This window comes from Lithobates pipiens, unplaced genomic scaffold, assembly GCF_037356315.1.
Source record: "Lithobates pipiens isolate NorthernLeopardFrog02 unplaced genomic scaffold, aLitPip1_a1.2 Scaffold_19, whole genome shotgun sequence".
NCBI lineage: Eukaryota > Metazoa > Chordata > Amphibia > Anura > Ranidae > Lithobates > Lithobates pipiens.
Genome location: NW_027507764.1, coordinates 278356680 through 278381870, shown reverse-complemented (window position 1 = coordinate 278381870; position 25191 = coordinate 278356680). Strand labels below are relative to the sequence as shown.

The window sequence follows — 25191 nt, the reverse complement described above, 5'->3', positions numbered from 1 at the left end:
GAAAAAGCATACCTGTACTTCACTTTGAATAAGTAATGGTAAAGCTGCTGCCTACATGGAGCACAGGATACATACTATTGGTTCTCTTGTCCAGGAAAATCCTCCTTGTGTACTATAATAGAGCAGTTTACCTTTGCTTTGGAGACTTGCCTTGAAATAAGGCCTAAATGCTAAATCCACTTTCTTGGGGAAAAAAAATTACTAAATAAAAAATATAGCATATAGAATTGGTTCACAAGCCATGTTCTAATTTAAGGGATAACTCAATTTCTCTTTAGTTCATTGACAGACACAGCATCTTCATCTTGACCTTGGGGTTATATCGCCCCTTTAGGAGAGGACTAGGCAGAAAGGGTTAAAAACAGCAACACTTGCACAGAACCGCCCAGGGGGTGGTCCTACTGGCTATAACCCCTCACACTGCATCCAGCAGCTCAGTTTTTTTTCTGCCTAATGTAAAAGGACCTGACTCCCGGTGGGACCATTGGTCCTGGGAATTTATTTTTCTGCATTTTTGATCGCTGTGATCTACAATCAACAGCCGGGCTGAGTGACAGACTGAATAATATAGATCCTAGTAGTCTCCCCAGCCTGGCCATCGAGCGTGTTCAGGCCCTAGCTATGCGCTAGGTCAGCCACAACATGTCCCATCTGATCCAGGGGTGGTGTGCCATGGCCAACAGCCACCCCGTACTGCTCGGGTGATGAGTATGTCTGTGGAATGCGCCCAGCAGTCCCTGCAGGAGGGGTTAGTATGGTTCCACCTGGATGGAACAGCTGGGCATTCCCTGAGAGGTCGACTAGGAGGTCTCTCACTCTCCCTTTCTTCTCTCCCTGACCCTTCCCTCCTCCCCATGCTATGGGCCGCTGTATGACTGGGCAAATGGGGGTCCGGTGCATGTACCCGGCCAGGGGGTCCTCCGGGGGGTTCTGGGTCCTGGCAGGGGGCTGGATGTTGGGGGTCCGCTCCTCTTTGCCGCTGTTTCTGCGCCATGGTGGGGTGTTTGTGCTGTGTTTGACATGTGGGGAGGTCGCCGCGGGCTCCGCAGCCATTTTCCTGGGGCTGCAGCCATTTTTTTTGTAGCCACAGCCAGTTTTTTGCCTTTCAGCTGTTTTCTGGAAGTTCAGCGGCCATTTTGTTGGCGCCCTCAGACGTTTTTGCTGTAGTGGCCGGTGGTCTTTTTTGAAACTAAAAAAAAAAAAAAAAAAAAAAAAAAAAAAATCGTTTATTAAATCTTTCGAACATAACATCCATAACATCCATCCGACAATGACAATAGAATGCAGAGGGTGAAGTTGGTACAAAGCATATGTTAACAGGCTCTGAACGTCAAGGCAGGAATGACAAAATACGGGTGGATGAGGCAAGTACAAAACCTCTAAGAAGGAAAACCAAAGGAAAAAAAAATACATAAAGGGTTCCGGGTAATATAGACTTCCGTGTGAGTGGCTGTCCACTTGGAGTACTCCGCCAGCTCTGCTAACAGGTCTTGGATGGAGAGATTGTACATAAAAACGGGCAGGACCCTGTTACCGAGTCCACCAAGATCAAACCCCCGGCCAGGGCCCCTCACCACATAGGGATCTTGCTGTGAGGGGGCTTACTGAGGAGACCCTAAAGGACCAGCAAGATTAGCCCAGGAGGGCCCTCTGTCCTGAAACCCAAACCTGAGAGATACTAGGACCTCCTATAAAGAGTTGCAATTAACGTAGGGAAGTTGCCATGAAATGGGCAGAGGGAGGACAGACCCTCCAGCCCAGACTCTGGATGGGAGCCCAAATCAAAGGCTGTAATAGAAAAAAAAATACAACGTATACATACAAACAGGGAAGAAAAACAAAAACCTAAACTGTTGTAAAGATCCACTGTCATCCAGTATATTCCAGTACGTGTGGTGGGTCAAGGCGGCCTTGCAACAAGGTAAGTAGTAATAGAGAAAGTCAGAAAGGGAGAGTGGGGGGAAAGGAAGGAGAGAAGGGAAAAAGGGGGGTAAGGAGGAAGGGAAGGGTAGGAACCCTCGCGGACTAACCTGTTTTTAGGGGGGAAATCGGGGGGGGGGGGGGGGATCTTGAGAAATATCAGGGCAAAAGGGATATTCCAACGTAAGCAGCCCAAGGTTCCCATATAAGTCTAAATTTCTCAGCCGAGTCCCGTTGGTCATATTCTAGTAGCCTCAGGTAGTTTTACCTCTAGCGCTGGGTGCTTGTTTCCTTCTAGAACAGCGTGCTTTTTACACACAGACACCTTGTGAATGACGGGAGAGTGGACAGCGGCAGCACAGCGCAGTACCTGGGTCAGGGCGTTAAGTCCTGTGGTGGGCCCCTCAGTCTGTGGCACCTAGGAGGGGTGGACTTTGTGTGACTTGCCTTAAGTCCCTAAGGGGGTGGTGACAGACGGGGGTGGGTCAGCATGGCGTCGGAAGCTGGCGCTTCTTCCCCAGACATCCCTGTTATTGCAATTGGTTCCCCTGTACCTGCGGTGCCTATGGACGCTCTGTCTGCAGTCCTGGAGGCCTTAGTTGCCAGGGTGGAAACGGCGTGTGGGCACAAAGGGTGTAAAAAAAAAAAAATGCCCCTCCCCCCACCGTCTTCTGGGGAAAGCTGTGATATGGAGGATGTGGACCAGGACCATTCAGACAGGGAGGATGACTCAGTGTCTGTCTGGGTCAGCGCAGGAAAGGGAGCTTGTAGGAGCACTTATTACAGTGGTGCGGGATACCCTAAAGATGGCGGATAAGGCGGGGGCATCTACAGAGATGTCTGTCCCTTTCGGGTCCCACAAGCCAGCCCACATGGCTAAGGCGTTTCCTTACCCAGCTTATTTTGATAAGTTTATTTACATAGAGTGGGAAAAACCACAGCGGGCCTTTGCAGTCCCGAAAATCCATTTGTGGTGCGTTACCCCTTTAAGAGTTTCCTACAGAAATGGACATCTCCTCGGATTATTGGCCCCCACCCCCCGGTATCCAGGTTAAATAAGGTAACCACGTTTCCGGTGGAAGGGACGCCAGCTTTCAAGGACCCTGCCAACAGAAGGGCTGAGGCGGTTGCCCGGTCCATGTTTATGATGGTGGGGTCCGTGTTAACCCTGGTGTCAGACATTTACTGAATGGGCAGAATTGTTGCACCATGAGTTGGAGAAGCAACAGGCTTCCCCGGTCTGCGTGGAGCTGGCAGACCAGTTGGTGCAGGGCCTTAAGTATGTCTGTGATGCAGCCTTAGATACGGCCCCCTTGCTCTCTAGAGCCTTTGTATCAGCAGTAGTGCTACGTCACCCGATTTGGCTGAAAAGCTGGTCTGCGGACAAGGCATCTAAGAAAGCACTGGCGGACTTGTCTTTCCAGGGAGAGAGGCTATTTGGAGCCTCGCTGGATGACATTAAGAATGTTACTGGGGTAAGAGTACGTTGCTCCCACAGTCCAGAAAGGGGTAAGTAGCCATGCCGTAGGCAGGGGCCCTCTTTTTCTGCTCAGAAGCGGCTTTTTCGTCCATCCGTGTCGGCGGATAAGCGTTCCCAGTCCTACAAGGTGCCCGCTGAGGGACAAAAGCATCCCTGGTATTGCAAGCCGAACAAACCTGCAAACAAATCGGCTTCCGCATGAAGGTTCACCCCTGCCCGACTCTCGCCTTTGTGATTTTGCAGAACGGTGAACCTCTCTTCCTTCCGACCAGTGGGTCTGCGAGTTGGCTTTGTCAGGCTACAAGATAGTTTGGAAAAGTGCTCCAGACTAAGCATGCATTTAATGTAATATAATAAACGGCCAAATGGCTACTCACAAGAGAATGCAGTAATCGGGCATATAAGTAAAAAGGGGGGGGTCAGGAGTCACTGGAGTGTCCGTGGAAGAATGAGGATGACAGATCGCTGGCAGGCCGTAGAGGAAAGGAGCAACAGTGGAGCCTCTGTGGATGGCTCTCTAGCTATCAGCCTTGCACATAGTGTGGTTACAGCAGTGTATGGTATCCTCAGCGTCAAGAAGGCCGAACTGCCTCAGAACTGAGGAAACAACGGATGTTGTGAAATGTGTCTTCTGATTGGTCGCCACGTCACTTCCGGTCTGAGGAGCTTGCGTTCCACGCTGAGGCGCACTTCCGGTTCCAGCCGTTCGGCCTTCCAGACGCTGAGGATACCATACGCTGCTGTAACCACACTATGTGCAAGGCTGCTAGCTAGAGAACCGTCAACAGAGGCTCCTTTCCTCTATGGCCTGCCAGCGGTCTGTCATCCTCATTGTTCCACGGACCTTCCAGTGACTTCAGACCCCCCCTTTTCACTTGTATGCCTGATTACTGCATTCTCTTGTGAGTAGCCATTTGGCCGTTTGATAAATTACATTAAATGCATCTTTAAATACGGCATTTAGTCTGGTTCACTTTTCCTCTTCTCCAATTGTATTCTATAGAGTTGTGCTTCTTTCAAGGCTGCTGCCGACGGTACATATTTTATATTGACGACTACTACTACACTTACATTGATTATCCTCCCTTACCCTGAACAAAAACTTTGGACAATTTCTTTTATTCCTCTTTTTTTTTTTTTTTTTTATAATTTATAAGAGACTTTAATGTGTTTGGTCTTTTTCCCCTTCTCACCCCCTTCATCTCCTTCCGGTTCGTCTGGAGGCCCTGTTTGGGGCATTACAGGACTTACTACTGTGTGGGGTGATAGTGCCTGTACCGTCGTCGGAAAGGTTTCAGGGATTCTACTCCAATCTGTTTGTAATTCCCGAAGAAGGAAGGGGTCCGTCTGGTCCTGGATCTCAAGGCCTTCAATTGTTTTGTGAAGGTTCAGGATCGAATCGGTTTGTTCCGTGGCCGCTGCACTTCATCAGGGCGATTTCCTGCCGTCTTTGGATATCAAGGACACAGATTTGCTTGTCCCCATATACGTCAGACACCAAAGGTTCCTGCGATTTGCTGTCCGGGACGAGCACTACCAATTTGTAGCTCTTCCCTTTGGCTTAGCGTCGGCACCAAGGGTCTTCACCAAGGTGTTGGCTCAGATTTTGGCGTTGCTCAGACAATGAGGGATCGCGATCAGGGGTTACCTGGATGACCTCCTCCTGAGAGCAGCTTCTGCCTTAGAACTAAGGGAGGATGTGGCGGTCACCCTGCAGGCTCTTCAGGAGTGGGGCTGGGTGTTGAATCTCTAGAAGTCGTTTTGGCTGCCAAACCAGCACCTGGTTGATTCTGGACTCTTCAAAGGCCTTTCTTCTTTCAAGCAAGCTGCAGACTCTCCAATCCATGGTGTGGTTACTGATGTCCCGCAGTTGGCCGTGGCTGCGTTTTTGCATGCGAGTTCTGGGCCTCATGATAGCCACTTTCGAGATGGTACCGGTTGCTCAATTCCACACTCGAGTCTTCCAGAAAGAGATCCTCTGCAAATGGGACAAGCCTCTGAGATCTCTGGATTGTGAAATCCGGGTGAGCCAACTAGCCAGGGCTTCGCTTCTCTGGTGGCTGAGGTCGCCGGCCTTTTGGTCTGGGAAATAGTTCCTACCTCTTTATTGGACGGTGATCATGACGAATGCCAGCCTGACCAGCTGGGGGGGGGGGATTTGGGGCATCCAGTCGGCCCAGGGTAGCTGGACGCAGGAAGAATACCTCCTGCCGAATAATGTGCTGGAGCTGTGGGCGATCGGGCGGTGCCTCTCCACATGGTCGCAGAGGCTGCAGGGTCGTCCGGTCCGGATCCAGTCGGACAATGCCATGGCGGTGGCATATGTCAATCGTCAGGGAGGGACAAGGAGCTCAGCGGCGGCCCTGGAGGTCTCTCACATCCTACAATGGGCATGGTGGCGCGTGACGGCTCTGTCAGCCGTGTATATTCCGAGCATAGAAAACTGGCAGGGGGACTACCTCCGTCAGTGTTTTGACTAATTTGCTTATGGTGAGGCATGCTGGATGTGCATCTCCTGGCCTCTCGGCTCAATCGGAAGGTGCAGAGGTTTATGGCCAGGTCAAAGGATCCCTGGGCGGACACGTCAGGTGCGTTGGTGGCCCCATGGGGGGCATTATTGGCTAATTTATGCCTTTCCCCCTCTCAGGCTCCTCCATCGTCTGCTGTGCAGAGTAGTGGCTGAGCGGATTCTGGTGATTCTGATTGCCCCCGACTGGCCTTGACCTCCTTTGTACGCCGACATAGTATGAATGGTGGCGGATGTTCCTTGGTGGTTGCCGGTGCAGGAGGGCCTTCTGTCTCAAGGTCAGATTCTCCACCCTGCTTTACTGTCGCTGGCTTTAATGGCATGGCCGTTGAAAGCCAGGTGCTGAGGGACCGAGGGCTGTCAGCTTTATAATTTCCACTATTCTGAGGGCACGAAAGTCTTCCCGGAAGATTTATCATCACACCTGGAAGGCCTACATCTCCCTGTGTGAGGAGGTGGCGTGGCGTCTGTTAATATTTGGTTTCCAGGATGCTGCTGTTTCTGCAGTGAGGAGTGGATCAGACGCTTGAATTAAGCACCATTAAGGGGCAGATATCAACTTTGGCTGTCTTTTTTCAGCTACCCTTGGCGTCTCACTCATTGGTGCGTACATTTGTTCAGGGGGTTTGGCATGTGGCTCCTCCGCTACGCCCGCTGCTGCAGCTGTGGTATCTGAATCTGGTGCTCTCGGTGCTTCAGAAAACGCAGTTTGAGAACATTAGGAAGATCCCTTTATTAACACTCTCTCAGAAAGTAGTCTTTTTCTAGTGGCTAGGTTTCTGAGTTGGCGCCCTTGTCATGCAAGTCTCCCTATCTGATCCTCCACAAGGATAAGGCTGTGCTGCGTCCGCATCTTTTTTTTCTTCCGAAGGTTGTTTCGGCCTTTCAGCTAAATGAGGACATTGTGCTTCCGTCCTTAGGTCCTCGGCCGTAGCATCCCAAGGAGGTCACTTTACACCCGCAGAGCCGGACCACATCCAAAGAATGTATCTGTCTGCTTCGGCTCCTTTTTGGAGGTCGGACTCTGTCTCGGTGGCTGGTCCGAAGAAGGGCCTGTCGGTCTCGTCGCCCACCATTTCTCGGTTGATCAGATTGCTGTTCAGGCTTATGCCATAAGGGGGCGGGCGCCTCCGTTTCCTGCCACGGCACATTCTACCAGGGCAATTGGTGATTCCTGGGCTTTCCGAAATCAAGCGTCCGTTTCAAAAATGTGTAAGGCGGCTACATGGTCATCAGTACACATTTTCACCACATTTTATAGGGCCGATGTGGGCGCATCTTCGCATGCATGCTTCGGCCCCAAAGTTTTGCAGGAGGTCATCTGAAGTTGAGACTCCATGTGATGGGTAGTTCTTTTTGTTGTGGGTGGAGATTATTTTCTCTGTTCCCACCCCTCGTTTTTGGCACTGCTTGGGGACATCCCTAAGGTCAAGATTAAAGTGCTGTGTCTGTCAATGAGCAAAAGAGAAAATGGAATTTTTGTACTCACCGTAAAATCCCTTTCTCTGAAGTTCATTGACAGACAGCACCCACCCCTCCTATTTGTTTGTACTGCTTTTTGACGAACTGAGCTGCTGTGAGCAGAGTGAGGGGTTATAGCCAGTAGGACCGCCCCCCTGGGCTGTACTGTGTTTGTTTTTTGTATTTTTTTGTATTCTGCTTGGTCTTCTCCTAAAGGTGGCGATATAACCCTAAGGTCAAGATTAAAGTGCTGTGTCAGTCAATGAACTTAAGCAAGTAAAAAATCCCATATTTTTTCACATAATGGTAAAGTGTATAGTTTATTTTGGTGAGCACATTTTATTTGTATTGCAACAAGTCATGTCCGCCACATTTTTACTGTTTTATTAAGTAGAAATGTGTGAACTAGCCATAGCCACTAGAGAGAGCTTGAACTATAGTCCCTGACTAAGAGATCTAAGAAGAAAGGATTGAAAAAAGGAGGATACCACATCCCAAAATTCTATAAAAGACAAAAGAAAAAGAAGGGGCCAAAGCGGGTTGGCAAATACCAACCCAGGGATTTTTAACGGTATCAGATCAACAAGATATGCAATCAACTAATAATTGTTAAAAATGTTTTTATTTAACCAACATCCATCAAAGATGTACAAAACTAAATTATACAGTCATAAAAACCACTAGTGAGGCTGGATTGGGTGTAGAACATCTCCAGAGTTACCCCACTTTGGTACATAAAAGCATTAATGCTACACTGCGATTATTTAACATGTTTTCGCTCGTAGCTCGAGCTTCCTCAGGAATTGGCGCAGCAGCAGATCATAACTAATAAAGTAAAAAAAACAACATATATTAAATTCATAAACAATATATCAAAAAATATAATATACATTTACAAAAACAAATATTATTTGCAAAATAAGTATACATAAGAAAAGATTATAGAAGTCATATACATAAATGGATATGAAATATATCCGGGCACAGATTCCATATTAAAGGATACAGTAATCAGCATATCCGAAATGACAACAAAGATTTGTAACTATATCATTTGATTTGATCTTACCAATTGCATCAGAGTCCCACAGGTCTATGAATATGTTTGCCGTTAGTGGTGAGTAAATAGAGTTAAAAGGAAGGTGCAATCAATGCACCTGCTGACCAATAAATGCACAGACTGGATAGTGACGCGTCAACCAGAAATCTAGTCTGTCGAGAAAAACATATTTTGTATATAGAAGCATGAGTTGGTCCTAGTGATGTTTATTTAGAGTAGGGATCCTCAAACTACGGCCCTCCAGCTGTTGCAAAACTACACATCCCATGAGGCATTGTAAAGCTCTGACTTTCACAGACATTACTAGGCATGATGGGAATTGTAGTTCCTGAACAACTGGAGGACCGTAGTTTGAAGACCCATGATTTAGAGTAAGGAAACTCTGATAGATATAAAGAGATCTCAACATCATATTACCTGGATAATTGAATCAATCTTAGTGCAGACTGGTTTTAAATGGCCAGTATAGAGAAATGGCAGCAGTGTTGCCAGATGAATTATTTAAATAAGCGCTGTAATAGTCAGTTAAGGTAAATTCTATCAACTAGGAGAAGTGGACTCAGTCAATTAAATTGAATGAATGTAGTAGGAGAGAGAAGGCAATGAGAAATCCATCACGAATAGTCATAGGTAAATATAGTGTATAGGCAAAGCCTGCATACCGGTCAGTATGTGTACAGAGACACCAGTTGTGGGATAGCCTATTCAGCAGTTCATCCTCCGTCAATTGCCAACAGGATTATACGTTTTCTCCAGCCCGGCGGCGTCTGATGTCACTGCGGAGCTGTGGGCGGATTCAGAAAAGGAAAAAATCTCACTCATTGTTACATCTAACGTCCGTGTTCTAGTGCGCATGTGCGGACGACGCTGAACGTGTCAGCGGCCGCCCCGCGGCCATCTTTGATTTGGTCAATGCCCTTACTGTGAGTGATCTGAATAGGAGAGGCCTAGAAACCAACCCACACAGTGTCACATGACACCAAGCGGCGTCCGCAACAACAGCGGGATCTCATCTTTGGATCAAGCTTAAATGTAAACATAAGGATGTATGGAAAAAGAAACAAAATCGGTACACTTTGTTTTAGTATAGAGGTATCGGTTTAAAAATGTAAGTGAGGTAAAATGAATGGTCCAAAATGTCACCAACACCAGCGAGATCCCATCCATGTACTCAGTTCAATTGAATCCTTAGAAGGATGATTTACTTATAGTAATGAGACCATTACATGGTGTAGGGACATTGAATGGAAATAAATATTGTGTAAACACAAGTGAGCGTTATGTTCCGAATGAAAGAGGGGACACACTGGTTGTATACCTGATTGATTAGCAGGGAAAACCAGTGATGTCCCCCGGGAGCCCATACAGACCAGTGAATTAAAGGGGAAGCGTCACATTTAGCAGTTCCTGCACATAAAGCCAGAAATGAATAGAGTAATAACAAGTATGCAAAATATTTACAAGTATCACCGACTGGGGAGACTCTGATAATCGTGGCAAGAAAGAAAAAAAAAAAGAGAGAAATTAGTTAAACCGATTCTAACCACTTGCCGCCCCGGGGGCGCGCATCGCGGCGATCGTTGTTGTGGGGTGTCACTCTGACACCCTGCAACTACGATCTCGGTAAAGAGTCTGACGGAGACTCTTTACCATGGGATCAGCCATGTCCAATCACAGCTGATCACAGTGTAAATAGGAAGAGACGGTGATCGGCTTTTCCTCACTCGCGTCTGTCAGACGCGAGTAGAGGAGAGCCGATCGGCTGCTCCTCTGACGGGGGGTCTGTGCTGATCTATTATCAGCACAGCCCCCCCAAAGATGCCCTCACTGGACCACCAGGGACGCCACTAGACCACCAGGGATGCCCAGCAACAGGTATGCCACCCTAGACCACCAGGGATGCCAGTCAGTGCCCACAATGGATGCCAATCAGTGCCCACAATGGGCATCACTGATTGGCAGGCATTATTGTTTGGCACTGATTGGCATCCATCCCTATACATTACTGTACACTACAATGCCCATCCATGCCGCCCATCGGTGCCCATCCATGCCGCCCATCGGTGCCCATCCATGCCGCCCATCGGTGCCCATCCATGCCGCCCATCGGTGCCCATCTACGCCGCCCATCGGTGCCCATCTACGCCGCCCATCGGTGCCCATCTACGCCGCCTATCGGTGCCCATCTATGCTGCCTATCGGTGCCCATCCGTGCTACCTATCCATGCCAATCCGTGCCACCTATCCATGACAATCCGTGCCACCTATTAGTGCCTATTTGTGCCACCTATCAGTGTCTATCTGTGTCGCATATCAGTGCTATCTATCAGTCCCGCCTATCAGTGCCACTTCATTGATGCCACATCATTGGTGCCCAGCAGTGCCGCCTTATCAGTGCCAGTCACTGTGGCCCGTCAGTGCCCATTAGTGAAGGAGAAAACTTACTTATTTACAAAGTTTTGTAACTGAAACAAAAAAACTGTTTTTTTTTCAGAATTTTCGGCATTTTTTTAATTTGTTTAGCAGAAAATAAAAATCCCAGAGGTGATCAAATACCACCAAAAGAAAGCTCTATTTGTGGGAACAAAATGATAAAAATTTAGCTTGGGTACGGTGTAGCATGACCACGCAATTGTCATTCAAAGTGCGACAGCGCTGAAAGCTCAAAATTCGTCTGGGCAGGAAGGTGTATAAGTGCTCGGTATTGAAGTGGTTAAAGAAATGGCTTAAAACTGAACGCCTCGTTCAAGCCTGGCAATTCAGTTGCTTTGAGGTCAAAAATCCAACGGGCCTCTCGCTGTAGTAAAATTTGATTAACCACTTGCTTACTGGGCACTTAAACCCCCCTCCTGCCCGGACCAATTTTCAGCTTTCAGCGCTGATGCACTTTGAATGACAATTGCGCGGCCATACAACACTGTACCCAAATGAAATTTTTATCATTTTTTTTCCCACAAATATAGTTTTCTTTTGGTGGTATTTAATTACAGCTGTGAGTTTTATTTTTTGCTAAACAAACCAAAAAAGAGGCAAAAAAAAATAAAAAATCATGTGTAATAGTTTGTTATAAAATTTTGTAAACCGGTCATTTTTCTCCTTCATTGAAGTGCGCTGATGAGGCGGCACTGGTGGGCACTGATGAGGCGGCACTGGTGGGCACTGATGGGCTGCACTGGTGGGCACTGATAGGCATAGTTAAGGTGGCACGATAGGCACAGATAAGGCGGCACCGATGCTCAAAGATGGCACGGATGGGTGGCACTAAGGGGCACTGATAGGTGGCACTGATGGGCGGCAATGATGGGCACTGATGGGCACTGGTAGATGACACTGATGGGCACGGATATGTGGCACTAGGGTGCAGCACCGTTGAGGCAGATTGTGGGCACTGATGGGTGGCACTGTGGGCACTGATGGGGAGGCACTTTTTAATTACTGAGGTGGCACTGGCAGGGGGCAGGTGGGCACTGGTAAGCTGGCCGTGATCGGGACTGATGTGCCGATCACGGCCGCCGGTTATCTGCTTTTTTTTTTTCTCCTCGCGCTGTCAGCGTGATGAGGAAAAATAGCCGATTACCGGCTCCGTTGTATTAAAAGATCAGCTGTCATTGGCTGACAGCTGATCACGTGGTAAGGGATCGGGATCGACCCCTTGCTCCGATCCGTGATCAGACGAGTCTCATAGACTCGCTGATCAGAGTGTGCCGCGCGCGCCCCTCAGGGGGCGCGCAGGCTGCTCGTGCACGGGACGACGTCAATAGACGTGTGAGCCGGCAAAGGAGGTCCGCGCTGTAGCCGTCATTTGGCTATAGCGCGGATCTCTAGTGGTTAAAGTCACTCCCTCTATCCCTTGGGGCTATATGTTCCAATGCAAAAAAGTGCATTAAGCTGTCATCAAAGTTGTGAAAGAGTCCGAAGTGACGACTAATAAGGGTTTCCATCTTCTTAGACCAGATCAGGGACACATGGCCCCTGATGCGGTGAAAAAACGGACGTTTAGTTTTGGGGACTCTCACAACTTTGATGACAGCTTAATGCACTTTTTTGCATCAGAGTCTCCCTGGTCAGTAATACTTGTAAATATTTTGCATACTTGTTATTACTCTATTCATTTCTGGCTTTGTGCAGAAACTGCTAAATGTGACGCTTCCCCTTTAATTCACTGGTCTGTATGGGCGCCTGGGGGACATCACTGGTTTTCCCTGCTAATCAATCAGGTATACAACCAGTGTGTCCCCTCTTTCATTTGCAATATAACGCTCACTTGTGTTTACACAATATTTATTTCCATTCAATGTCCCTACGCCATGTAATGGTCTCATTACTATAAGTAAATCATCCTTCTAAGGATTCAATTGAACTGAGTACATGGATGGGATCTCGCTGGTGTTGGTGACATTTTGGACCATTCATTTTACCTCACTTACATTTCAAACCGATACCTCTATATTAAAACAAAGTGTACTGATTTTGTTTCTTTTTCCATACATCCTTATGTTTACATTTAAGCTTGATCCAAAGATGAGGTCCCGCTGTTGTTGCTGACGCCGCTTGGTGTCATGTGACACTGTGTGGTTTGGTTTCTAGGCATCTCCTATTCAGATCACTCACAGTAAGGGCATTGACCAAATCAAAGATGGCCGCGGGGCGGCTGCTGACACGATCAGCGTCGTCCGCGCATGCGCACTAGAACACGGATGTTAGATGTAACAATGAGTGAGATTTTTTCCTTTTCTGAATCCGCCCACAGCTCGGCGGTGACGTCAGACCCTGCCGGGCTGGAGAAAACTTATAATCTCATCCCCCAGTCAGTTGCCTGTTGGTAATTGACGGAGGATGAACTGCTGAATAGGCTATCCCACAACTGGTGTCTCTGTACACATACTGACCGGTATGCAGGCTTTGCCTATACACTATATTTACCTATGACTATTCTTGATGGATTTCTCATTGCCTTCTCTCTCCTACTACATTCATTCAATTTAATTGACTGAGTCCACTTCTAGTTGATAGAATTTACCTTACCTGTCTATTACAGCGCTTATTTAAATAATTCATCTGGCAACACTGCTGGCATTTCTCTATACTGGCCATTTGAAACCAGTCTGCACTAAGATTGATTCAATTATCCAGGTAATATGATGATGAGATCTCTTTATATCTATCAGAGTTTCCTTACTCTAAATAAAATACAAAATATAATGTTTTTCTCTACAGACTAGATTTCTGGTTGACGCGTCACTATCCAGTCTGTGCATTTATTGATCAGCAGGTGCATTGATTTCACCTTCCTTTCAACTCTTTATTTACTCACCACTAACGGCAAACATATTCATAGACCTGTGGGACTCTGATGCAATTGGTAAGATCAAATCAAATGATATAGTTAAAAATCTTTGTTGTTATTTCGGATATGCTGATTACTGTATCCTTTAATATGGAATCTGGGCCCGGATATATTTCATATCTATTCATGTATATGACTTCTATAATCTTTTCTTATGTATACTTATTTTGCAAATAATATTTGTTTTTGTAAATGTTTATAATATTATATTTTTTGATATATTGTTTATGAATTTAATATATGTTGTTTTTCTTACTTTATTAGTTATGATCTGCTGCTGCGTCAATTCCTGATGAAGCTCGAGCTACGAGCGAAACATGTTGAATAATCGCAGCGTAGCATTTATGCTTTTATGCTCCAAAGTGGGGTAACTCTGGAGATGTTCTGCACCCAATCCAGCCTCAATAGTGGTTTTATGACTGTATAATTTAGTGTTGTACATCTTTGATGTATGTTGGTTAAATACATTTTTTTTTAGCAATTATTAGTTGATTGCATATCTTGTTGATCTGATACCGTTAAAAATCCCTGGGTTGGTATTTCCCAACCCGCTTTGGCCCCTTTTTTCTTTTGTTTTTTATAGTCCCTGACTAACAACTGTGGAAATAAGATCTGTGCATCACAGGAAGTGCATTGTTAGTGGGCTAGCAGCAAAAGCAAGTGTATGACAGGATAATTAAACAAAAATAAAAGCCTTTATGCACACAGGCATACATGTGTATGTACGGCATGAGCACATTACATGGGTTAAGCTCATTTCATCAGTTGTAACTTGGTCAACCTTTTTGTTTTATTACAGGGAAAATTTATTAGCAGACTGTTTACAGGGGTGCTTTGTTGTTACATGCACACTCTGTGCATTTATAAGTCTTGTTTGGTTAAGAGAACAAATAGTCCATGGTGGCGCTCCACAATGGTTGGAACAAAATCTTCCTCAAGCTCTGAATGGTTTGGTACAGCATAATGTGGTAAGTTTTTACTTATTTTTTTTTTCCTTCTTTGTTTCCACTTTTTAGGATGAATATATACATTTTAGTATTTTATGCCCCAATTATGGTCTGGAGCAACGATATGCAATTAGTGGACCTTCAGCTGTTGCAAAAGTACAAGTCCCATCATGCCTCTGGGTGTCATGCTTGTGGGTGTAATAGTCTTGCTATGCCTCATGGGACTTGTAGTCGGAGGTCCGCTAATTGTATATCCCTTGTCTAGAGAAATTCTCACATTTTACAAATTCTATCCATTTGAAAATTGTTTTCCCAAATGGGAAAAATATGTACTGAGCTCTAAAATGTAGAAGTGGTAATACTTGACTTTCTTTCTTACCAGTCATTGTCACATCTTGAAGGTGGTAGAATCCTGACCAGTTATGCTAGTATGCTTTAAGGAAAAAGGTCTTGATCAGTGCAGTCATCACTAGCAGAAGAAACAGACAGAAGATGGTGTCGTCTGTTGGTGTCAATGACAATGGTAGAAAAAAAAGAAAATATGAAAACTAAAGCCAGCCATAAGTGGTTTGAAATTCAGCCAGTTCAACAGGGACCAGCCAAATTTCGATCAATGTATATGCAAGGAGGTTGTATAGAAGTTGACCAACTGATTTACTTCTGTGCAACAGCCCTGTCGGATTTTCCACCATCAATCAGTGCTGCAGGCTATAGTCTTCAATGCTGATTAAGTGTATTTAGATGGTGGGAAGTCTTTCCACTGTATAATATAATAGCTCAGCGGGGAGGATTCTGCCATTCACATTGAGTGTGCAGATGGAGGGATAGTGTCAGTCAAAATGAGAGACCCTTTGGGAATTACAATGCAATCCTGATATTGTGATGAAGAGTTTGGACAAGGGGGGCAATATAGTTATGGATTTTTCCCACTATCTAAAATGTGTAAAAAAATACTTACAAATCGCAACTAGTATCAAAAATTGTTTGCACTCAGACAACACATTTAATGGCATTATTGGTAAAAGAAAGGGTGACATTTTTGGAGGTTGTTCATAAACAAGAGTCTGTATTGTGGTCCCTTACTAAAGTACATAAATTGGTCAGTGACCTCCAGGCTGCTGCATTATCTCAAGTAGGCGGGTTACTTAATGCTTGCCGACCGCCTCACGCAGATGTACTGCGGCAGAATGGCATGTACGGGCAAACTAACGTACCTGTACGTTGTCCTTTTTAAGAGGCGGCCTGCGGGTGCGTACGTGCCCCCGGCAAGCTCCGTGAGTCGGATTGTGGGTTCTGCGGACTCTGTGTCCACGGGGATACCCGCGGTTGTCTCACGGAGAGGAAGAGCGGGGAGATGCTAATGTAAACAAGCCTCTCCCCTTTCTGCCTACTGACAGTGTCACTGGTCGCTGCTCCCTGTCATCGGAAGCGGTAATCAGTGACATGCCACGTGTAGCCATGCCCCCCACAGTTAGAATCACTCCCCAGGGACACACTTAACCCCTTAACTTCCCCCTAGTGGTTAATCCCTTCACTGCCAGTGTCATTTACACAGGAATCGGTGCATTTGTTGTGGTCTTTCAGGTGTTTATCTAATAGTTTTTTTAAATGATCGATGCCCGCCGCTGAGACCACCGCCTGTGGAAGGGAATTCCACACCCTGGCCACTCTTGCATAGTTTAAAATCAGAAGAAGAGGTTTAACCATAATGAGTGGCCACATGTCTTGTTAAACCCCCTTCCACGAAAAAGTTTTATCCCTATTGTGGAATCACCAGTACGGTATTTGTAAATTTAAATCGTATCCCCTCTTAAGCGTCTCTTCTCCAGCGAGAATAAGTTCAGTTCTCGCAACCTTTCTTCATAACTAACATCCTTCAGACCCTTTATTAGCTTTTTTTATCCTTCTTTGTACTTGCATCATTTGCAGTACATGCTTCCTGAGGACTCGAGGTGAGCCTGGACCAGAATCTTGTAGAGTGGGAGAATACTTGGTTTATCCCTGAAGTTAATCCCTTTTTTAATGCATGCCAATATTCTGTTTGCTTTGTTAGAAGCAGCTTAGCATTGCATGCAATTGCTGAACCTATCATCTACTAGAACATCCAGGTCCTTTTCCATCCTAGATTCCCCCAGAGGTTCTCCCCCTAGTGTATAGATTGCATTCATATTTTTGCTACCCAAATACATTATTTTACATTTTTCTACATTGAACCTCATTTGCCATGTAGTTGCCCACCCCATTAGTTTGTTCAGATCTTCTTGCAAGGTTTCCACATCCTGCGGAGAAGTTATTGCCCTGCTTAGCTTCGTATCACAGAGATTAAACTGTTTACCCCATCCTCCAGGTCGTTCATGAATTAATTAAATAGGATTGGTCCCAGCACAGAACCTTGTGGGACCCCACTACCCACCCCTGACCATTGCGAGTATTCCTTATTTCTTACCACCATCTGAACTCTCTCTTATAGCCAGGGTTCAATCTATGTACTCGCCCTATGGTCCATGTTGACGGACCTTATTTTTTACAGTAAACATTTATGAGGAACTGTGTCAAATGCTTTTGCAAAATCCAGATACACCAAGTCTACAGGCCTTCCTTTATCTAGATTTCAACTCACTTCCTCATAGAAGATATCACGTCTAAAAGGATGCAGACCCTGCATTTTTCCTCAGGTGCAGCAGCTGATTGATCATTTTAAAACCACTACTATACACATTCACTGTGCACATGGACACAGTCAAACAGATTTTTCTAAAGAATAATAAAAGGTAGGAATCTGCAACAGCGTTTGTTAAAGTCCTTGCAATGTGCATAGATCATTCAGAGGGGAAAGTGTTGTTTTTATTTATTTTTTATCAACAAGTGGAGTTACTCTTTAACCGTTTTTGCCGACTGCCTAACGTGCATGTGCGGTGGCAAAGTGACCTCTCTGTGCTGGATACCTTGTATGTGATCTGTGTGGCCACTGTGCTATTTCATCACAGCACAGCGGGTCTCAGCCAATGATTGGTCACCAGCACCCGCTGATCTGCTCAGTGATTCACATAACAGAGCTCCGTCATTGTAAACAAATGTTTTGTTCACTGACGGGATCTTGTGTTTTTTTTTTTCTCATGCTAAGTAAAGTGTACCCCATAGTTTGGAGGAGCTATAACTATCAGACAAATCAATAAATAAACACTTTTTTTTTTTTTCTCCAAAGATGCAGCATAATACATTTTTTTAAATCATTCCTAGATACTGCAAATGTGTCTCTCACTGAGGGGTCACTTTGGTATGCAGCGATCTGGTTGGAGAAAAAAAAAATATTTATAATGGACTGTTTGAGAATTCGGGTGTTTTTCTAAATGTAGAAAATGTGTTGTGTGTCCCTATATTATCAAGAGATCTAATTCTGTCCACTGGAAGGCTTCTCAGGTGCAGGGGTTAAATGAGGTGGTATAAATGTTTTGAGATATTTTGTGTAACATGCCAACAGATGGTAGCACAAAGCTGCATGTACAGTCAAAGGGAGCACCAACCTTTATAAGTCAGTGTGCCAAAAGACCGGGAGTACATTGAGAGCTATGCAACTGGTGCATTTCTGACCACATTACTCCACGTCTGCTAATTCATCATGAACAGAAAGTTAGAACTAAGAGCAAACATTAAATTCTGAGTGAACCTGGGCAAATCTGCCACAGACATTTGACATGATTTGACAAGTTTACAGCAATGCTGCAATGAGTCATTCAAGGTGTTTTTAGTGGCATGCACATTTCAAGAGTGGAACATCGGTTGAAGACCATGAGAGATCAGGAAGACCTCAGAGAGCTCAATCCCCGTAAAATGTCAAAACCATTCGGCAACATGTGCATGATGATTGTCGGAGAATAATCGCACGTGCAGATTTGCCCAATTTCACTTTTGCTCTAACTTGCTGTCCATGATGAAATAGAAGAAGTAACGCATGAGGTCCGAATAGCACCAGACATAGGACAGTGTCTTTTGGCACACTCCTTGTAACTGTGCGTGCAGCCTTGTGCTATCTGTTGGCGTGTTACAATACTAGTCTCAAAAACCTTTTGATACACCCTCATATATGCTGTGATAGGAGGGACTTGTATATATTCTGTTAACCTGTTGAGCTTTCTCTAAAGGAGACTATCCACACCGGAAGAAAACAGGACCACATCTATGATATACACACTACAATCTAGGTGCAAATTTTCCTCCCAGGCTAAATGATTTTAAGTTTTAGTTCATCTTTAAATTGGTATATATTTAGACCGTGAACAGTGCTCTCACTCTCACTCTCTATATATCATATATATATCAGTAGTTCAATATGGCACCTTCTGACAAATAACTCTGAGATCTAAAAAAAATTGTTGCTCTACATAAAGATGGCCTAGGCTTAGAGAAGATTGCCAAGACCCTGAAACTGAGCTGCAGCACAGTGGCCAAGACCACTCAGAATAGGCCTCACCATGGTCGACCAAAGAAGTTGAGTGCACCTTCTCCGTGTGATATCCATAGGTTGTCCTTGGGAAATAGATGTATGAGTGCTGCCAGCATTGCTGCAGAGATTGAAGGGTGTGGGGGGTCTGCCTGTCAGTGCTCAGACGATTTACCGCACACTGCATCAAATTGATCTGCATGGCTGTCGTCCCAGAATGAAGCATCTTCTAAAGATGATGCACAAGAAAGCCTGCAGTTTGTTGAAGACAAGCAGACTAAGGACATGGATTACTGGAACTATATCCTGTGGTCTGATGAGACCAAGATATGCTTATTTGGTTCAGATGGTGTCAAGCATGTGTGGCGGCAACCAGGTGTGGAGTACAAAGACAAATGTGTGTTGCCTACATTCAAGCATGTTTGTGGGAGTGTCATGGTCTGGGGCTGCATGAGTGCTGCCGGCACTGGGGAGCTACAGTTCATTTAAGGAACCATGAATGCCACATGTACGGTGACCTCCTTAAGCAGAGCATGATACCCTCCCTTCGGAGACTATGCCGCAGGGCAGTATTCCAACATAATGACCCCAAACACACCTCCAAGACAACCACTGCCTTACTAAAGAAGCTGAGGGCAAAGGTGATGGACTGGCCAAGCATTTCTCTAGACCTAAACCCTATTGAACATCTGTGGGGCATCCTCAAATGGAACATGGGGGAGCACAAGGTCTCTAACATCTACCAGCTCTGTGATGTCATCATGGAGGAGTGGAAGAGTTATTTTGAGGGGACAGCACATTTACACTTTTATACAGGCTTTACACTCACTACTTTAAATTGTAGCAAAGTGTAATTTCTTCAGTGTTGCCACATGAAAAGATATAACAAAATGTTTACAAAAATGTGAGGGGTGTATGTGTAAGTATATTGAAGTAAAATAACGTATCAAACCACGCAGGACTTACATAATGCAGGTTGATTAACAACTAGGAACATACAGCTTTATGTTCAAAGTATTACAAGATGCAGGTCTAATTTATAAAGTTTCTTACAGTGCAAGCATATTAGGTACATCATAATTGGTTGCTAAGATCCATACGTCTGTCTAACTTAATTCATTCCCAGAAATTCCTACAAGTTTATTAAAATGATTTATAACAGGTTTTGTCCAAAAAGATAGGCCCATAAATTTTGGGACATCAACATAATTCTTATCTTTTTGGCTCTATACCCCACCACAATAGATTTGGAATGAAACAAACGTGTTTTGACTGCAGACTTTGAGCTTTAATATGAGGGTATTTACATCCATATCGGGTGAGCGGTGTAGGAATTGCAACAGTTTGTATACGTGCCTCCCACTTTTTAAGGGACCAAAAGTAATGGTACAATTGGCTGCTCAGCTGTTCCATGGCCAGGTGTGTGTTATTCCCTCATTATCCCATTTACAAGGAGCAGATAAAAGGTCCAGAGTTCATTTCAAGTGTGCCATTTGTATTTGGAATCTGTTGCTGTCAACTCTCAATATGAGTCGAAACTGGTTTTGCCTTCTATAATATTTGTTCATGAAAGGTACCATCATCCCATAATAGTATAGAGATCAAAGGGTAGCTCAAATAGGGGTAACTCCAGAAGACACCCTTGGGCAAGAGGGAAAGGGACTATTACTGTACCCATATATAATGAACCATATTAAAATACAAATTAATATTTATTAACCACTTTCAGACCGGACCATTTTGCTGGTAAATGACCAGAGGTCTTTTTACACTTTGGCACTGCGCTGCTTTAACTGGTAATTGCGCGGTCATGCAATGTTGTACCCAAACAAAATTTGCGTCCTTTTCTTCCCACAAATAGAGCTTTCTTTTGATGGTATTTGATTGCCTCTGCGATTTTTATTTTTTGCGATATAAACGTAAAAAGACCGCAAATTTTGAAAAAAAATGATATTTTCTACTTTTTGTTATTAGAAAAATCCAATAAACTCAATTTTAGTCATACATTTAGGACAAAATGTATTCAGCCACATGTCTTTGGTAAAAAAAAAGTCAATAATTGTATATTTATTGGTTTGCGCAAAAGTTGTCACATCTACAAACTAAGGTACGTTTTCTGGAATTTACGCAGCTTTTAGTTTACGACTGCCTATCTCATTTCTTGAGGTGCTAAAATGACAGGGCAGTACAAAACCCCCCCAAATGACCCCATTTTTGAAAGTAGACCCCCTAAGGAAATTGATAAGAGGCATGTTGAGCCCATTGAATATTTTATTTTTTTGCCTCAAGCGATTGAATAATGACAAAAAAAAAATTTTTTTTTTTTTTTTACACAAAGTTGTCACTAAATGATATATTGCTCACACATGCTATGGGCGTATGTGAAATGACACCCCAAAATAAATTCTGCTGCTTCTCCTGAGTACGGGGATACCACATATGTGGGACTTTTTGGGAGCCTAGCCGCGTACAGGGCCCCGAAAACCAAGCACCGCCTTCAGGCTTTCTAAGGGCGTCAATTTTTGATTTCACGCCTCACTACCTATTACAGTTTTGAAGGCCATAAAATGCCAAGATGGCACAAAACCCCCACAAATGACCCCATTTTAGAAAGTAGACACCCCAAGCTATTTGCTGAGAGGCATGTTGAGTCCATGGAATATTTTATATTTTGCCACAAGTTGCGGGAAAATTACAAACTTTTTTTTTTTTTTTTTTTTTTTCACAAAGTTGTCACTAAATGATATATTGCTCATGCATGCCATGGGCATATGTGAAATGACACCCCAAAATAAATTCTACTGCTTCTCCTGAGTACGGGGATACCACATATGTGGGACTTTTTGGGAGCCTAGCCGCGTACGGGGCCCCGAAAACCAAGCACCGCCTTCAGGCTTTCTAAGGGCGTAATTTTTTGAGTTCACTTCTCACTACCTATTACAGTTTTGAAGGCCATAAAATGCCAAGATGGCACAAAACCCCCACAAATGACCCCATTTTAGAAAGTAGACACCCCAAGCTATTTGCTGAGAGGCATGTTGAGTCCATGGAATATTTTATATTTTGCCACAAGTTGCGGGAAAATTACAAACTTTTTTTTTTTTTCACAAAGTTGTCACTAAATGATATATTGCTCACGCATGCCATGGGCATATGTGAAATGACACCCCAAAATAAATTCTGCTGCTTCTCCTGAGTACGGGGATACCACATATGTGGGACTTTTTGGGAGCCTAGCCGCGTACGGGGCCCCAAAAACCAAGCACCGCCTTCAGGCTTTCTAAGGGCGTTACAGTTTTGAAGGCCATAAAATGCCAAGATGGCACAAACCCCCCCCCCCCAAATGACCCCATTTTAGAAAGTAGACACCCCTAAATTTAGGGGTACACTAGTGAGACTAGGTAATAAATGGCGGGTGCCCTGAAACTATAAAAAAATAACTAACCAACCAGCGTCACCTGTAACAGTTATATGGTGATCACTGGTGAAAGGGTTAACTAGGGGGCAATCAGGGGGCTTTATGCGGTAGTATATGGGGGTCCCTGGCGCTATAAAAAGCTGCGGCGAACCTAAATACCTACCTGCCTAACTAGCGTCACCTGTGACACTAATACAGCGATCAGAAAAACGATCGCTTATTAGGCTGGGTTCACACTGGAGCGATGCGGGAACGCCACGAATGCGCGGCGGGTTCCCGCATCGCATGCCTCCCGGCGGCAGTTCACACTGCCCTATGCGAACTGCTGGGAGTGTCAGTGAAATGTTAATGACACCCCCAGATCAGTTCGCATATCGCAGTGCGATCTGCAAACTTGGATCGCATGGTGTGAACACCCATGCGATCCGATTCTGCTGCGGACCAAAAAAAGGGTCCCGTGCGAGTTTGCGGCGGGTGCGACACGAATTCAGCCATACTATCTGTATAGCTGAACTCGAATCGCACAGAGATCGGATGTGATTTGCACTGCAGTGCGGTGCGAATCACATCCGTTCTCATAAACCGCTGCAATGTGAACCCAGCCTTAGTGACACTGGCGACGGGGGGTGATCACGGGGTTAAACCTTTATTGGGGGGGTTAGGGGGGTACCTTAGAACTAAAGGGGGCTAACCCTAACTGCCCTAACAGTTATTAGTCACAAATGACACCTGCCGGGTGATCAGGGGGTTAAACCTTTATTAGGTAATAAATGGCGGGTGCCCTGAAACTATAAAAAAATAACTAACCAACCAGCGTCACCTGTAACAGTTATATGGTGATCACTGGTGAAAGGGTTAACTAGGGGGCAATCAGGGGGCTTTATGCGGTAGTATATGGGGGTCCCTAGCGCTATAAAAAGCTGCGGCGAACCTAAATACCTACCTGCCTAACTAGCGTCACCTGTGACACTAATACGGCGATCAGAAAAATGATCGCTTATTAGGCTGGGTTCACACTGGAGCGATGCGGAAACGCCGCGAATCCGCGGCGGGTTCCCGCATCGCATGCCTCCCGGCGGCAGTTCACACTGCCCTATGCGAACTGCTGGGAGTGTCAGTGAAATGTTACTGACACCCCCAGATCAGTTCGCATATCGCAGTGCGATCTGCAAACTCGGATCGCATGGTGTGAACACCCATGCGATCCGATTCTGCTGCGGGCCAAAAAAAGGGTCCCGTGCGAATTTGCGGCGGGTGCGGCGGGTGTGGCGGGTGCGGCGGGTGCGGCGAATGGCTGAACTCGAATCGCACAGAGATCGGATGTGATTTGCACTGCAGTGCGGTGCGAATCACATTCGTTCTCATAAACCGCTGCAATGTGAACCCAGCCTTAGTGACACTGGCGACGGGGGGTGATCACGGGGTTAAACCTTTATTGGGGGGGTTAGGGGGGTACATTAGAACTAAAGGGGGCTAACCCTAACTGCCCTAACAGTTATTACAGTCACAAATGACACCAATGCAAAAAAAAAAAAAAAAAAAAAAAAAATGACATTGGTGTCACTGTGACTGGGGGGCAGGGGTAATTGGGGGGGTGATCGGGGGGTAAAGGGGGGGTGTGAGTGTGCCTGGCATGTTCTACTGTGTGTGGGATGTGTTGGTGCAACTCACTGATCCGCTCTCCTCCGTGTCGGAACGAAAAATACCGACACGGAGGAGAGAATACATCACTTCCTCTCCTGTGTTTACATTACAGGAGAGGAAGTGATGTCACCGGGGATTTCCATTCGTCGGGAGCGATCGCGAGGGGGTGGCCATGAATGAATGGCCGTCCCCTCGTCCGGGATCGCTCCCGAACGAAAACCGACCGCCGCAGGCACCGGGCGGGGGCCCGATCGGGCCCCCGACCCGCGGGAGGCAAAGGACGTACATATATGTGCTTATGCCTGCCCGTGCCATTCTGATGACGTACATCGGCGTGAGGCGGTCGGCAAGTGGTTAAAGAGATCAAAGTAACAATGACATAAATTTAGAAAGAACAAGCAAAATTCAGAGAAAAATAGGCATAATAAATAAACAACATGTTAAATACACGATGTTGAGGTTTACGATTTTATCAGACGCCCCTCGAACAGATCAGCGGCCATGGATAGAGGGTTAGACGTATTCCTCGACCGGTTTCGCGACAAAAAGCCGCTTCCTCAAGAGGAGTCACCCACAAAATCTATCAAGAAATATACAGCATTTATTTATTATAAAAGGAATAAAGAATACATACAAAAAATAATATAATAAAAATATATAACATTGTTACTAAAAAATGGTAATAGACCTGGAGTGTTACAAACAGGACCAGATGACTCACCCACAAAAAGGTAATCCTAAATGGCAGAGACGGCAATTTCTGAGGTACCCTAAAAGCGGGCACCCCCCTGGGGGCGGACACAGGGGGTAAAGACGCGGAGGAGGCAGAAACCAACTGAAAATAAAATGTAACAACATCTAAATTCAGTTTCAGATCATAAAGCCAATACTCAAAAGGTAGAGGAATAAAGAAAAAAAGATTTGAAATTAAACCAGACCCAGACAC

At 45.3% G+C, this 25191-nt stretch overlaps 1 protein-coding gene across 6 annotated transcripts in view; it reads left to right on the top strand.

Annotated features, from left to right (window-relative positions):
* MARCHF6 (membrane associated ring-CH-type finger 6) overlaps nucleotides 1-25191 on the top strand; it is a 1566402-nt gene that overhangs the window by 224842 nt on the left and 1316369 nt on the right. For all 6 annotated transcript variants that reach the window (XM_077491957.1, XM_077491954.1, XM_077491953.1 and 3 more), the window contains one exon: nucleotides 14595-14763. In XM_077491957.1, coding sequence (XP_077348083.1) covers nucleotides 14595-14763 — 169 coding nt within the window. The remainder of the gene's footprint in view (nucleotides 1-14594; nucleotides 14764-25191) is intronic.